General features: G+C 38.2%; 1 protein-coding gene across 1 annotated transcript in view; it reads left to right on the top strand.

Annotated features, from left to right (window-relative positions):
• The window catches only part of LOC121381126 (UPF0415 protein C7orf25 homolog), a 165,493-nt gene extending 149,280 nt beyond the window's left edge, over positions 1-16,213 (top strand). Inside the window, exons 6-7 of the mRNA XM_041510259.1 lie at positions 7,361-7,441; positions 15,362-16,213. Coding sequence (XP_041366193.1) covers positions 7,361-7,441; positions 15,362-15,442 — 162 coding nt within the window. The 3' untranslated portion in view covers positions 15,443-16,213. The remainder of the gene's footprint in view (positions 1-7,360; positions 7,442-15,361) is intronic.
• Positions 16,214-17,474: the final 1,261 nt, after the last annotated feature.

Below are 17,474 nucleotides of genomic sequence, written 5' to 3'. Positions count from 1 at the left end.
ATGGGTCTTCATGCGACTAACAAAACGGAAGAAAATCTCAAATATCAGGTCCACTTTTTTAATAAAAAAATAAAATTTCATGTTGAAGATTTACATTTTATCACAAAAATACATCCCCTGTGCACCCCCACTGCCCGAAGAATTCCTGTGTATGTATTTGCTGCATCTCTCCAGCAAAACAATATGCATGTGTACGACTTGAAGCTAAACAGGCATGCACATGTTGTCTGAGGCTGGTCAGTAGATCAAAACAAGAGCCCTGTTTGTGTTCAATGCTTACACAGCTTGAGTCGATTATGGCGCTCCTACAACCACAAATTTGTCAAGTACTATAATCAAGTGTAATGAGGAATGGTGTTTGTGTGCAGTGCAGTACCGTCAAGGACTTTCAGTACGTTATGCATAAGAATGGTGTAAGATAGAAAATCTACAGTTTGTATATACAGTCAAACATTGTTCTCTTGGCCTCTCTGATATCTCGTCAGCCCAGAGTATTGTCATAATTTTCACTGACAAGTATTAGACCTACAAACAAATATATGTGTGTTTTCGGTTTTCGACCTACCGTAATTTTATGTAGCGACCCTGAAGTTTTTGAAGCAGCAAAAAAAACAAAACAAAAAATAAATTGTGATCCCTGATTTTGTGCAATCAGCAATCTAGATTTGGAACAACTTGGCCGATTACGGTTTCTCTGTTTGATTCGATTCATAAAAAATTAAAATTGAAATTTTAAAAAGTTCCTATACCTACATGTGCCTACCCTATTTTGTTCATAGATGAAAGCTGAAATGCACATATTATTTTAGGCCTTATGCTTATCTATGCCAAGATATAACTATAAGAAGTTACCCTCTCCTTGCCATTTAACGGGAGCTATCACTCTTGCTCCCCATTACTCCCCTGTGACTAGTTAAAGGAGAGTACTTTTTAGCTCCCCTTAGCATGTGAATTAAAAAAACAAATAGTAATACAAGAGGATTAAATATCATGTGGTTCAAATTCTAAAAATGCAAAAACGTGCAATGAGAATAATTTTAAACAACTAAAATTAAAAGGGAACTAAATATTTTACCTTTCCCTGACAGAATAAAGTACCACATCGGCATAATGGTATATAAAGCACTAAATGGCTTCTCCCCAGAATACATTACATCTCTCCTTACCCCAATATTTGAAACCTGTAATTATAACCTAAGATCCTCTAACAAAAACAAACTTCAGCTACCAAGACCTCATACTGAACTATATAAAAAATCCTTCAGTTACTCAGGTGTTCAGATATGGAATACAATACCCCTTGATATCAGACACCAGAAGTCAGTTGTGAACTTTAAATGCAGCCTGAAACAATATCTCATGGATGTTTATTTGGCTGATTAGTTTTAATTCTATATAATAATTATGTTTTGAGACTTTAGTGTCAATATTGCACAACTAACAGATGTCTGTTAAATATAAGATTTCTCTAGTCGATATGTATGTATGCAGTTATTATAATAGTATAGTACTTAGTATACATGTATTTTCTTTTCCAGTGTTTCAATGTATTGCTGAGGGCCAAGTGGAAGATTAGCTTGTGCTAAACCTGTCACCCTCATTAAATAAAGTTATTATTATTATTATTATTATTATTATTATTATTATTATTATTATTATCCATGTTAGGAGAAAAAATCAATGACACATACTCTTCTTTTTTTTTTCAAGGTGAGAAAAACATATTTGTCTGTAGACTAATCATTTCCTGCACAGCTTTTGTTTGGTGTGTTATTTTGAGAGCTAGAGGAAACCTGCTGCTGTCATGTACATTAATTACCGTCTGATTAGCAGGAATGGGTTTTTATGTGTGGTTTCTCATACATGCCGGTAAGAAATAAGAGATCACACCAACACTGACAAAGAAGAATGACTGAACCGAAAACCTTCATCCATGGTGTCAGGAAGTTAACTATGTCACTGACATTCAGTCCCACATTACATCTTTGTTCTTTATCCAGACAGTACAATGCTAATAGTGACTGACATTTGATCAACTACACCTCGTGTCGGGCAACAAATGATGGCTGACATACCTAGGGAAAGCCAGTTTTAGACTATCGGTCCTATAAGCAGGCATGAGAATTCACCCTGTTTCAGCAGTTATCCACATTTTAGGGGCTACCAGGCCTGGTCCTAGACTTGATACTAATAGAGTATGTGACACTAATGTCATGACAATGCCATACAAATTGTATGCATGTGACATCATTAGAGATTGAGTCTGGACTCTAAAAAGTTTATAAGCATGGACCCGGGACCATTCCTGTAATTCATGCAAATCCTAGTAGAACTCAAAATGCTATTATTGGGGGGGGGGGGGGGGGGGGGGGGGGGGGTGGGTGTTACAGGTATGGGCTACTACGAACCACCCTGGTTAGTTTTTCTTCCATTTTGCTTGCATCAACCGAAGCAGTAGTCTTATGGTTTATACAGTGGTTTATATAGTGGCTTCTACTATATCAAAAAGGGGGATACCGCCCTCCCATGCCCTCCCCCTGCTTGGTCGCTGTATGCTTCTTGACAGTTACACTCTTTTTTAGTTCCCATGCCTGTATTAGTTGTTGCACCTTTTGGCTCTACAGTATACAAAATAAAGTGGGTTTTTTTTTCAATGGTGCACATGTCTGTATAATACATGAAGAGTTCTACTCTGTCAGAACTGGAAGTGTGACTCAGTCTGGTTCTGTTTACACAGCCCTTCAGCCGTGTTTACATCATTTAGCCTTACATCATTCAGTGTGAGTTATGTGATAGTGTGTTTGTTGGAGATCCACTTGGGCCAGCTCTGAACTTAATGTTAACTCGCTGGTGTTCAAACAATTATGGCGTTGGTGTTGAGAATCCATAACACGAGGAGTGCTTGTTTTTATCTCCCTTGGTAATTTACTCAATGACGGCATGGTTGTGCAGATGCCAGCATTCATTCTCACTGAATAGTACATTATCCCATTTGTGCTGAAATTAAAAATTAAAAAGTTTATAGACTTAAAATAAACACCTTTATTGATTATTGTTAAAAGATTTAGTTTTGAAATGATAAGTATGAACATGGATTCAGTAAGTTAAAATTAAAATTTGTTTTTGTTTAACAAGACCACTAGAGTACATTGATTTATTAATCATTAGCTAATGGATGTCAAACATTTGGTAATTTTGACATATAGTCTTAGAGAGAAAACACATTTTTCCATTAATATACAAGATGTGAAAGTCTGAGGAAACTGATGACATCATGAATGAAAAGCAATGATGTCAAAAGCTGTCTTTAATTCTTTAGGTACACAAATCAAATGTAAGCAAGAACTAATGTTTCTAGTAGGAAGTGAATGAACTACAAATAAATTAGTTCAGAGCATGTTTAATTGTTAACAAGAATAAATGGCTTAAACAATTTCAACAAAAACTGAACACTGGTGGAGCTAAATGTTTTGTCAAATCTCATCAAGGAGAGACAACAGTCGAGGAAACCGATGACGTAACCAAACTAACGTCATGACGTCAGCGGGGAAAGATAGCTTCTATCTTACCCTAGGGAAAGATAGAAAATATATTCACCTGCATCTCACTGCCCATATTGGTAATAAAAAGACATCAAGAGTATCAGAAGTGCATTCTACCACTATAGGTATAGGACTATAGGTATGATAAGAACAAACTCATGGGACCATGCATTCAGGATGATTAATGATACAACCCATCATACTTAAGGCATGAGCTTTACCTTACAATATATATGTGCCTTACTTTATGCTAAGCCTTCTTCCCTCTACCACCACCACCACTAGAAATTCGTTGATTCATTCATTTCAACTTATTTTTGTGCTTATATCCAAATAAGGTTCAAGCATGCTATCCTGGGCACACACACCTCAGCTATCTGGACTGTTTGTCCAGGACAATGGGTTAGTGGTTTAGTGAAAAAGAAGTGGGTATAGTGGTCTTACTCATTGTTGGCTCTGGGTGGGAGGCGATACTGGGCTGTGAACCCAGTACTTATCAGACGTATGTCTGATGGCTTAATCACGACACCACTGAGGCCATTATCACTAGGCAAGTGGCATACTTTATTTTAACTTATTTTTATGCTTATATGCATTAAGATTGAGACATGTTTTTCTGGGCACTATAGAACCTCAACTGACTCTGTAGGATAATGGTTAGTATGCAGTGTTGAGGTGTGAACCCAGTACCTACCAGTCTTCAGTCTGATGGCTTATTAATCACTACACCACCAAGGCCAGGACTTGTGATATGTTTGACCTCATCAGATATACACTGTATGTGGTAACTGTTTCCACATAATTGTGGTTGAGGAAGCTATTAAATAAGCATTGTGTTTTTCTTGATCCTCAAATAATTGGCAAGCAAAATAAATCATTAAGCAGAACGAGTATTGATCTCAGTTGCTACATGTACAAAAACAACTTTATAAATGATTGATTTTTATACATGTTTTATGCAATACCATGATGGATGGTAATTTAAAACTTGATTAGACAAATGTAAAAGATTACAGATAAAATGGTCACAAATGTTTTTATTCATTTCAACTTATTATCGTGTTTATATCCAATTAAGGTTCAAGCACACTGTCCTGGGCACACACCTCAGCTATCTGGGCTGTCTGTCCAGGACAGTGGGTTAGTTGTTAGTTGGTTAGTGAGAGAGAAGATGTAGTGGCCTTACACCTACCCATTGAGCCATTAAGAACTCGCTCTGGGTTGGAGCCGGTACCGGGCTGCGAATCATGTACCTACCAGCCTGTAGTCCGATGGCTTAACCACTGTGCCACCGAGGCCGGTTTATAAACAATTATTTGTTTTCCAATAGAGATGTGAGTGTAAAAAAACAACCCTCAACTAATCATTAAGTACACATGTATACAGAAATCTTTTGTGTCACATTTTAATTTTCCTTTTCGGTATACTGGCATTCACTGTTTATAAAATATATATGAGAAATATTGATTTTGATTTGTTTGTGAAGACTGAAAGTATACCGTAGTTGTGGTGAAAAAAATATGTTTAGGTGCCGATCAATTAATACACTTAATTGTCAATTGGGGATTGTGCATTTATTCGAAAAAATATATTATGATGGATTAACAGATATTGATGGTTGCACTATCCCTATAACAATGGTGGGGAAGTACAGTCAGACCTCGTTACAATGATCATGTTTGTCCCTGGGTCACTTTGTCGTTATATTGAAATTGCCGGTAAAGACATCTGACAAAAGACAAAATATGAAAATAGAAGATTTTATTGTTCGAAGTTAATCCTTTAATTGGTTAACTAAAGGCTTATTTGCAAAAGCAATACATGTCTACAGATTTCGCAGACATCGGTATCTCGGGCAGCATATGACACAGTCGGCTCACTACGAGATCAAGGATTCTAAGTGGCTGTGTGTGTACTGCCAACATGCTATGGTATCTGTGATTATGTAATGTCGTTGTAAAGAGGTGTTTTCAGATGTCGGATGCACGTTTGTTCCTAATTTGCTTTGTCAGTGTCGGAAGGTGTGAATTCCGGTGTAATGAACAGAATAACACTGATGTACATTTGTTCCCGACAATTTGTGGTCGGATGGTGTAAATGTCGTAGTAACGACGGTCGTTGATGCTTAGCTTTTCCCAAACATCAGGCATCACCACTGTTTTGTCACATTTGTTACAAGTTCCACTGAGCTTTGTCTTGTTCAGAAATGTGGCTTCGTGATTAAGATTTGTCAAGCTATTTTTGACAATAGTGATTTTTCTGGAGGAAAAATGTATCGTCCAGGAGACTGGCTAGCAACTTATAAACTGTAGTAATTCAAGGAAGCGTATACATGTATATGTACTATCATGACATGGTTAAAATATCCTTTGGACTCTTTCATATGCAGAAATAAAAGATGGTGTTTTGTTTTTGTTGTTATTATTGTTGGGGCTTTTCCCCATTCATATTACCAGGACTCGGAACTCTTATTTACATGTCCATGCATATATCCCAAAGATTTCCGGCATGTCCGTCCCAGATCTGTCTCTAGCATGGCCAGGAAGCTGACCTGGGATCGACTTCAGATTCCCACTACCAGAGTAGTTGGGGTTTTTTTTAAAGAAGATAATCAATGGTTAAAACAAGGGTTTTTTTGGTGGGGTTTTTAAGAAAATTGATCCAGTATTTAATGTATTTTGGTATTTTTCTACGTGCACCTTTCGTTACCCCAGCCCTTCCTTATCTCCACACCTTCATCATGACTATACTGCAACAGGTTCAGAATGAGACAACTGATAAATATTTTATAAAACACATGCAAGCATGGTGAAACTAATGATTACGGTTGTGGCTTTTGTACATTTGAATAGGCATGAGGTGGGGGTTTTTTAGATTTTATATCACAGAACTTTACAGCAATTTTCATCAATGACACTGTTAAGTTCAGACCTTAAGTTTGCTTATAATATTTTTTACTCTACTCAGTTCTTGTAAATTTCAGGCTGCAATTTTAGAAATATAACTTCAGACAGTTGTCAGTTTGTAGATGTGTTTGTTAATTTGTTGAAAGGGAACACTCCAGTGGCAATATTCTCCTACAGTTATCTGCTGCCACATGATCTAACACTGTCAGTCATCGTGGCTGTGTAAACTATAACTAGATTAGATTCCCATCTTAAGACTAGCATTTTCTGACCCAGGAGACCAAATTTAACATAACTTTGGTCTTATCTGGTTTTTCACCAAATGGGCAGGATCTACATTTGTGTAGCTCAGCTGGTAGGGTGCTTGCCTGAGGTGCTTGCACTGTAGGATTGAACCTGTTCAGTGGAACCATTTCTCTGATTAGGTTTTTCTCGTCCCAACCAATGATGTTTGACAACTGATATATCAAAGTATGTGGTATATGTTGTCCTGACTGTGGGAAATTGCATATAAAAGAACCCTTGCTGCTAATGGAAATATGTAGCGGGTTTTCCTCTAAGACTTTGTTTAAGAAATTACCAAATGTTTGACATCCAATAGTCTATGATTAATAAATCAATGTGCTCTAGTGATATTGTTAAACAAAACAAACTTTGTTTAAAGTGACAATAAATATAAAATCATGATAAGCAGTATATAAGATTTGCTCGGGTTTGGGTAAAGTTACAACATCTATTATTCTGATTGAACATGATCATAGATGCTGCTAGTGTGTGTTTGTGTTTTTCACATGACGTTTTATGCAGAAAAATGGTTGCCATGACAGCAAACCTTGACTTTGTGAAAATAATTGTTACTCATGACTATATTTGACTAGAAGATGCTATGTTGTTTGTTTTTCTGTTTCTCAGGTGATATTTGGTACTGGAGACAACATTGAAGCGGTTACCATGACAGCAAACTCTGGCTTTGTGAGAGCAGCTGAAGGACAGGTAAGCTAGATGGAGTGGTTGGGGGGGGGGGGGGGGGGGGGGGCAGGAGAGATCCCCATTCCAACTAGTTTTGAATGGGAGGGGTTCTGACCAGGAGGGTTTAGACAAGATGGGTTTTGGACAAGGTAGGTTTTGACTTATTACCATGGGTTATGGGATATCCTCATTCTTAAAGTTCTCTCATTCCTTTTTGTCCTAAATTTAATGTTCAAGTAAAAAAGGGTTATACAGTATACCTACATGTAAGAGACATTTGAAACTGTAATTCATGTATGTTCAGTTAAAATTTCTTTTGTTTAATGCCACCACTAGAGCATATTAATTAATTATTTGGTCATTATGCAGCTATTGGCTATCAAACATTTGGTTATTCTGAAGCATATAGTCTTCAGATGAAGCCTGCTACATTGTTTTATTACCAGCAGGGACTCTTTTATGTTCATTTTCCCACAGACAAGACAGCACATGTCATGGCCTTTGATATACCAGCCATGTAGCATTGGTTGGGGTGGAGAAAAAACAGTAGGTCCGCCAAGGAGGTTAGATCCTACAAGCTACTGACTGAGCTAAATCCTGCCTCCCACAATGTTCAGGTAGTACTAAACCAAATAACTTCCGGCTGGGTCAAAGTTCGAGGTGCACCCAATTTTTGATAGAGAAGTGAACACCACAAGTCATGTGATTGGTTATAAATGTGAGTGTGTTGGTTGTAAAAAATAATAGTTTCATCTGGGTAAAAAAAAAAAATGCAATTTTATTTCATCTAGTACCAATGTGTCAAGTAGCCTTGTGCTTGAAACATGTATGGGGTACCTGTAAAAAAAAGTACTCGAATTTTGTGCGGAACTAGGGTAGTCATAGACACTACCCATTATCTCAGAAACGAGCAGCTTGACCCCCAATTTTTTCTGATTCACTTTAAGTGTGAGGGGTGGTAGTATTTATATCCGTGGCATTTATGTTGATTTATACGCTGCAGGTAGGAGTTTTAGCCACACATGTTACTATTGTCGTCTATGGGATTTGATTTGGTAGTATACACCCTTCAGAGCCATGCTTTTATTTCATTTTCAAAACATTTCATTTTTCTTTCCTTCTTTTGTGTTAGGCATACAGGGTATATAGTTGAATATAATAACTAACAAAACAAGGTCAATGAATAAAGATACAGATTCATTTCATGGTGCTCCTAATCCATGCAGAAGGATAAATATTTGTATTCTTTGTCAGACATTCGTTCTTCTCATTTCTGGGGGCAGGATTTAGCTCAGTTGGTTGAGTGCTTGCTTGAGGTGCTTGCATCACAGGATCTAACCACCTCTGTAGATCCATTCAACTGACTGGATTTTTTTCTTTCTCATTCCAACCAGTGCACCACAACTGGTCAAAGGCCTTGGTATGTGCTTTCCTGTCTGTGGGAAAGTTCATATGAAAGATCCCTTTCTGCATTAGGAACACTGTAGCGGTTCCTCTGATATGACTACGTGTTAGAATTACCAAATGTTTGACATCAATACCTGATGATTAATTAATAATGTGCTCTAGTGATTTCATTTTTTTTTTAAATTCAAATTTTTCATCATACTTAATCCATTAAAGGTTCATGCCTGCTGTCTTGGGCACACACCTTGGCCATCTGGGTTGTCTGTCTGGTACATGTATTAGCAGGGCTCGATACTTGCTAAAAAATATGGTGGCCCAAAAGATAATAATGGATGTTGGTAAATTATGGTAAGAAAACCACGAGCAAGATTTTAATGTGGAATACAAATATTAATAGTGGCTCATATGTTATAGCTCTAAAGAAGATCACCCAAATAATATTATTTGGGAGACTAATGACATTATTTTTTAATATTTAAGTCGCCCAAACGGGACATTGGTTGCATTTGGCTACCTGGCCACAGGCCGTTTCGAGCCCTGTATTAGTGGTTACTTGCTAATGGTTAGTGAGCAGGAGCATCATAAACAATTAAAACTTGGTACAGCCATGAAAGCAATGTATATGATAAGATCTATATAATGAGATATAGGAAGAGAAGAAAACGTTCTTGGTCCAAAAATAATGGCCATGACCGTACCGGTCGTACCGCTTGTGACGCCCCTGGTGGAGAGAAGTCAGTGTAGTCATATAGCTTTACATTTCCCCAGTGATCCATTAAAAACCACTCTAGACGTGAATCTGGAATGGGAACCAAGTACCAACATGTACCAGCCTTCAGTCTGATGGAATTATAGCCGCTGTGTCACCATGGCCATTATGGTCTTTGTCATGTCATGATGTATTTTGTACTAAACACTTCTTTTGTCATATTACAGTATTAACAAGCCGAATTGAATTTCCCAGGAGCATTTGATGAATTATTTTGCTTAATTTGTATCAACACATGTCAGAAAGGATAAACAGTGAAATAATAATAACATGGCCTGGAGAATATCATCACTTATTGTGGTGAAATTTTTTGGCTTTAGCCCACAAATTAAGGCTAGACATTTTCCATAAATCCTCAACTTTTTTTGTTTTTTTTGGTGATGCTCTGAGACCCGGCCTCTATTCAAGGCAGTCTTCTATATTCAAAGCAAGCCTCTATTCAAGGCAGTCTTCTATATTCAAAGCAAGCCTCTATTCAGACAGACCTCTATTCCAAGCAGGCCTCTATTCAAGGCAGGCTTCTATATTCAAAGCAAGCCTCTATTCAAGGCAGTCTTCTATATTCAAAGCAAGCCTCTATTCAAGGCAGTTTTCTACATTCAAAGCAAGCTTCTATTCAAGGCAGGCTTCTATATTCAAAGCAAGCCTCTATTCAAGGCAGACCTGTATTCAAAGCAGGCCTCTAAAAAACATTTTTGCATGCAAAATGCTCTAACATAACCTTATTGTAAGGTGATATTTTAATGTAGGCTACCTAACCTTTTTGTACATGTGCAAAGCTCTTTTCCTTCTCCTTTCCTGTTCTCACCATGTGGTTATACGTTTCTGACATTATACAACAGAAATGATGAGTCTAACATGGTCTTTACTTGATAGCAGATGTTGGCCTTCATAGAAGGCAAGCTTCTATTCAAGGCAGGCCTCTATGTTTTTTCGAGACACTCTGAGAACCCGGCCTCTAATCGAGGCTGGCTTCTATTCAAGGCATGCCTCTATGTTTTTTTGAGACACTCTGAGAACCTGGCCTCTAATCGAGGCAGGCTTCTATTCAAGGCATGCCTCTATGTTTTTTCGAGAGACACTGAGAACCCGGCCTCTAATCGAGGCTGGCTTCTATTCAAGGCATGCCTCTATGTTTTTTTGAGACACTCTGAGAACCCGGCCTCTAATCGAGGCAGGCTTCTATTCAAGGCAGGCCTCTATATTTGTTTTTAGACACTCTGATACCCAACCTCTAATCGAGGCAGGCTTCTATTCAAGGCAAGCTTCTATTCAAGGCAGGCCTCTATGTTTTTTTGAGACACTCTGAGAACCCGGCCTCTAATCGAGGCTGGCTTCTATTCAAGGCATGCCTCTATGTTTTTTTGAGACACTCTGAGAACCCGGCCTCTAATCGAGGCAGGCTTCTATTCAAGGCAGGCCTCTATATTTGTTTTTAGACACTCTGATACCCAACCTCTAATCGAGGCAGGCTTCTATTCAAGGCAAGCTTCTATTCAAGGCAGGCCTCTATGTTTTTTTGAGACACTCTGAGAACCCGGCCTCTAATCGAGGCTGGCTTCTATTCAAGGCATGCCTCTATGTTTTTTGGAGACACTCTGAGAACCCGGCCTCTAATCGAGGCAGGCTTCTATTCAAGGCAGGCCTCTATATTTGTTTTTAGACACTCTGAGACCCAACCTCTAATCGAGGCAGGCTTCTATTCAAGGCAGGCCTCTATATTTGTTTTTAGACACTCTGATACCCAACCTCTAATCGAGGCAGGCTTCTATTCAAGGCAGGCCTCTATATTTGTTTTTAGACACTCTGATACCCAACCTCTAATCGAGGCAGGCTTCTATTCAAGGCATGCCTCTATATTTGTTTTTAGACACTCTGATACCCAACCTCTAATCGAGGCAGGCTTCTATTCAAGGCAGGCCTCTATGTTTTTTTGAGACACTCTGAGACGCAACCTCTAATCGAGGCAGGCTTCTATTCAAGGCAGGCCTCTATGTTTTTTTTAGACACTCTGAGAACCCGGCCTCTAATCGAGGCAGGCTTCTATTCAAGGCAGGCCTCTATATTTGTTTTTAGACACTCTGAGACCCAACCTCTAATCGAGGCAGGCTTCTATTCAAGGCAGGCTTCTATTCAAGGCAGGCCTCTATATTTGTTTTTAGACACTCTGAGACCCAACCTCTAATCGAGGCAGGCTTCTATTCAAGGCAGGCTTCTATTCAAGGCAGGCTTCTATTCAAGGCAGGCCTCTATATTTGTTTTTAGACACTCTGAGACCCAACCTCTAATCGAGGCAGGCTTCTATTCAAGGCAGGCCTCTATATTTGTTTTTAGACACTCTGAGACCCAACCTCTAATCGAGGCAGGCTTCTATTCAAGGCAGGCCTCTATATTTGTTTTTAGACACTCTGAGACCCAACCTCTAATCGAGGCAGGCTTCTATTCAAGGCAGGCTTCTATTCAAGGCAGGCCTCTATTTGTTTTTAGACTCTCTGTTTTTTCGAGACCTCTAATCGAGGCAGGCTTCTATTCAAGGCAGGCCTCTATGTTTTTTTGAGACACTCTGAGACGCAACCTCTAATCGAGGCAGGCTTCTATTCAAGGCATGCCTCTATGTTTTTTTGAGACACTCTGAGAACCCGGCCTCTAATCGAGGCAGGCTTCTATTCAAGGCAGGCCTCTATATTTGTTTTTAGACACTCTGAGACCCAACCTCTAATCGAGGCAGGCTTCTATTCAAGGCAGGCCTCTATATTTGTTTTTAGACACTCTGAGACCCAACCTCTAATCGAGGCAGGCTTCTATTCAAGGCAGGCCTTTATATTTGTTTTTAGACACTCTGATACCCAACCTCTAATCGAGGCAGGCTTCTATTCAAGGCAAGCTTCTATTCAAGGCATGCCTCTATGTTTTTTTGAGACACTCTGAGAACCTGGCCTCTATTCAAGGCAGGCTTCTATTCAAGGCAGGCCTCTATGTTTTTCTGAGACACTCTGAGAACCCAGCCTCTAATCAAGGCAGGCTTCTATTCAAGGCAGGCCTCTATGGGTTTTTTTAGACACTCTGAGAACCTGGCCTCTAATCGAGGCAGGCTTCTATTCAAGGCAGGCCTCTATGTTTTTTTGAGACACTCTGAGAACCCAGCCTCTATTCAAGGCAGGCTTCTATTCAAGGCAGGCCTCTATGTTTTTCTGAGACACTCTGAGAACCCAGCCTCTAATCGAGGCAGGCTTCTATTCAAGGCAGGCCAAAATTCAAGGATTTACGGTATATTGCTTTTCATGGCAAAGTGTGTTCACTGTTATTCCCCAGCCAGTGATGCTAAACATGCGGGCACCAACATTTGACTGCGGGTCATCAACTTGACGTTGTCTGACTGGTGATCACTGTGGTAGAACTAATGGTCACTTGATTGCTGGAAATCCTCACAAGACAATGGCTGATGCACCGAGACAGAGGAACAAGTGGTAATAGCAATATTCCAGATTGATGATGATTGTCCAAAATTGCATTTCTATGTCGAAAGGAGTGTTAGTCATGAAATAATAGCCATGTGACTGGTTAGACATGTATAAGGCTGGTATAGATATTAAGTGTGCCTCCTGGAACCGGATTCCATTCAGAGTGAGTTTTAATGGCTACATGTGGAGGTGTGAGGCCTCTACACTGAGTTGTCTCTCAAAACCAACTGTTAACCCAGTCGTTGACAGACAGCCCAGATAGTTGAGGTGTGTGTCCAGGACAGCAAGCTTTAAGCTAGCTGATTTAAAATTAAGTAAATGAGATCATAAAAATGTTTGCAGTTTTAATGTTTTTGATACTTGTGTTAAGGGTTATTCCAGAAATGATCTCTTGAAGTGAGGGTTGGTTTTAGGTAGAGTGGAGGCAATGCAGTTTGTGCCTGGTGTGTCTTCTCAAAGATTATTATTTTACTATTGAATATTTTTTAATATTAAAATATATACTAGTATATAATTGTTGGCATAATTTTTTTTTTTTTTTTTTTTTTTTTTTTGGGGGGGGGGGGGGGTGCATAGTGATGGTTTAAGATTTTATGAGGAGTGGACAAGGGTCTTTCAAAAATTGTTTTGAATAAAACCAGTGTTGTAGCAAGAGAAATGGGGAGGGTTCCTTTAACAATTTCTGCAAAAACTGGTCTAGCGATTGTTTTGTAACACTATAGAGTGCTTGCGTTATTCAGTCATGAGGGGGTGCTTTCAGTATAAACATGTACATGGTACCTCATAGATGCCAACCATTACGAATTTGGCAGAATCATTACGAATTTAAAGTATAGATTATGCTATTACGATTGTCTTGTTCAAAATTCCAATTTTTAGAAAGAAAAGTGTAATTTTGCGTATTTTGTGTCGAATCATATTTTGGAAGGCACAAATGTTTTTAACACCAGAGAAATGGAACTTTTTCCTTCTTCACCATCAACAATTGTAGATGGTTTCCTGTCTTGTCCTTTTAACATTTGGATTCCGAATAGCAAGCATGGCGATATCAGTGTTCGAGATTAAATTTTTTGGCCAGTATCCCAGTTGGATACTAACATTTCAAAATCTGGTATCCCACCTGAGAATTTAGTATTATATGGCATCCCGGTGGGATACTGGGTTCTTGAAGTCTGGTATCCAAAATTAAATTCTGGTATCCCCGGGATATCGGGATACCGTTAATCTCGAACACTGGATATAGAATAAACCAGTCTTGCAATTGGTCTTCCGAACAGCCCCGATGTTTGCTGATTGGGTACGGCCTTGAACTTGACTTTACAAAAATGTCGAAAAATGTGCTCCTGAGCCATCACTGAAAACATTCTTTTTTTGGAGGATGGTATTCTAATTTTTGAAGACCTGAATTCCTATGACACTCCGACTATGGCATCTGCTGATCTTTTGACCTGTACCTGCCACAATACATTTCTTTAATGTGAAGTGCCGAAACTAGACTAGTGAGAGTGTAATAACAGCACATAGCCAATCGCCGAAGAAATGATGGAGGAGTGGGGAGACTAAGGGAAAGAAGGGCATGTGGACCAACTTAAAATTATAAAAAGGGCAAACCAATGACTAATTTTTTATTATTTTTTAAACCAGAAAAAAGAGGCACTTGAATATACTTAGATGGGGACAGTTCCCCTAATCCCCACCTGTGTTATTTGAAGACAGGGCAGGTATATGTGGTAAGGTGATTAGTACATCCATTAGTTAGACCGGTTCTCATTCTCTTGATTACGAGATGTTAAAAATAAATTTCCCTACAGGCGGCATCATTTGGAATCTCATTCGCAATTAACTATTTGATTATAGTAATGGGAAAAGAAGGAATGGCATTTATAGCTTCCTGACTCCCCAGCCTATTGTAAAACCTCGGCCATTAGGTGTTAAATAATAATGTTATAAATACACAAGAAGCCAGTCAGATTTTTTTCTACAGGACTAGTTATTTTACCATGCTTAGACAGGATGTGTTATTAGATTGGAAGAATTATCCTTATATTATTTTTTAGGGGTGGGGTGGGGGGATCATATATTATTTTACAGGACCATAAATCCTTTGTATGATCCCTGCTATATAACACTGTTAAAGTTAAACTAATATTTATAAATTGTGACACACAAACACACATACACCATGCAGTCAAATGATCTTTTGTCTTTATAAACATCATATTGGCCATATTCGCATGAATTATAAAAATGAAATATTATAATTGTATAAATTTGATATTAGTTTGTATAATTTTTTTTGTTTTTTAGGGTGTATCTTTTGCTGTTTATATCCACCCAGCCCGAGCTCTCACTGAGGGGAAAGAAAAAACTGCAGTGTCATTTGTATGACTCTTGAGCAAGAAGATTTTTTTATTTTTTTATTTTTTTATTTTATTTATTGGCCCCAGAGCAATATGGCCATGCCAAGGTTGAGCAAGAAGAGTTACCCAGTGTATTACTATGTTGTATATCTGATTTAAAACATAAGGATTGTATATAAAATTATGCATTTATTACTTTGCTATAATGAGTTATTTTAGGGATAATTAGGTTTAGATTAATATGACCTTAGAAGGTTGACCTTTATAGTTTTGTTAGAAATTAATTTGTCAGTCATACCTGCACTTCTGTTATACATTAGAAATTAAGACGACCTCAAAAAGTGGACTTTTATTATTTTGATACAGATGGTGTCAGATTTATATGCAGTATTCTTTACTTTAAAATGACCACATAGAGCTGTCTTTCTTATTTTCTTACAGGTATATTTGTCCTAATTAACATTATACTAAGTTGACAACAGAAGGTTGGTTTTATTGGAGGTAAGTTTCCACTATGTTTTAGTGTGTAAAGCCTTTGACTGTAAGTTTTTGTAATTATGGATGGTCAACATTCGAAGTTGTGCTATAAATACATTCAAATCTGAGTCATGTATACTTCCTTTTATAGGTTGTACTATACCAAATAAAATCCCATAGGCGACCTATGTTAACATTTGTGTGTAAAAACACTACATCAACCAAACTATGACCCATAAATATCAGTACTACAACCCTACCTCAAAGTATTAACTGAAGAAAATGGTACCTTTCATGGCTCATTTTAGGTATAACCAGATGTTTTTACAACACCCCTAGTTTCACACAAAATTTGAGTACCCCATACATGTTTTAAGCAAAAGGCTACTTGACACAGTGGTACTAGATGAAATAAAATTGCATACATTTTTAGCCCAGATGAAACAAATTTTTTTTAGAACCAACACACTCACATTTATAACCAATCATAGGCCTTGTGGTGTTACCTTCTCTATCAAAAGTTCAGTGTACCTCGAACTTTAACCCATCCAGAAGTTATTTGGTTTACTACAACCTATATATGCATTAGAGCCTACTATTAAACAAAAATCCTTGACAACATAGAGCTGAATTTACAAAACCTCTTGTTTTTTTTTTAAAGCTGCAGTCCCTGGAATATTTTTATTATTTAAGCATATAGAATAGATGATTCAGTTCTGTTTGGTACATAAAAGGTCCACTACATCGCTATAGTTTCGCAATGCTCGCTTATCTACATTATCTAGGTCAACTACAAACGCATTGGCCAGCTTTGTTCTTCTTCATTTAGCGGGACGCCAGTAGAACTGAGACTTTACGTGATTTGCGCAAGCACAGAGCTTCTCACGTGATTTTGAACAAATTTAACTGTCATGATCGAGGGGTCGTCTCATATCTCCAAAATATATTTATATCCATAGAGGTATGGTACAACACCTTTCCAGGGGTCGGTGGGGGATTTGCCTTGAAATTTTGACAGTGGCCAGCGGTTAGCGTACACGTTACATGTAAGGGGGTGTTACTAATTACGTAACGCTCTAAGGATAGAGGAAGAGGGTGTTGTGTTCGATTTATGTAACATTTTTCAAGACTATATGCTATTTTTATTCATTACTTAGACGTAAAAAGTTTTTTTTTTTAGAAATGCATGGTCAGTCTAGGATCGATCCCCATCGGCATGTATATAAAAGGCTATGGTATGTGATATCCTGTCTGTGAGATGGTACATATAAACGATCCCATGCTAAAACAAAACACAATGTAGCAGGTTTCCAAGGCGTGTGTGCAGGGATTTCAGCGGGGTTCGGGTTATATTGTGTTGAGCGAAGTTTATATGGGGCCATGCTTCCCCAGAAAATATATTTCAATTTTGTTAAGCTTGGGCAGGTAAGGGTTTCGACCTCCAATACCCTCCCCCTACACATGCATCCGATTCCTATCTAAGATTATATGTCAAAATTACCAAATGTTTGACATCCAACAGATGTCGTTAATAAAAAAACCTAAAACTTTTTACCCTTTCCAAACGAAATATTTATTTGAAT

The sequence above is a fragment of the Gigantopelta aegis genome, chromosome 9, assembly GCF_016097555.1.
Source record: "Gigantopelta aegis isolate Gae_Host chromosome 9, Gae_host_genome, whole genome shotgun sequence".
Lineage (NCBI taxonomy): Eukaryota > Metazoa > Mollusca > Gastropoda > Neomphalida > Peltospiridae > Gigantopelta > Gigantopelta aegis.
This window is presented reverse-complemented; position numbering and strand designations above follow the sequence as displayed.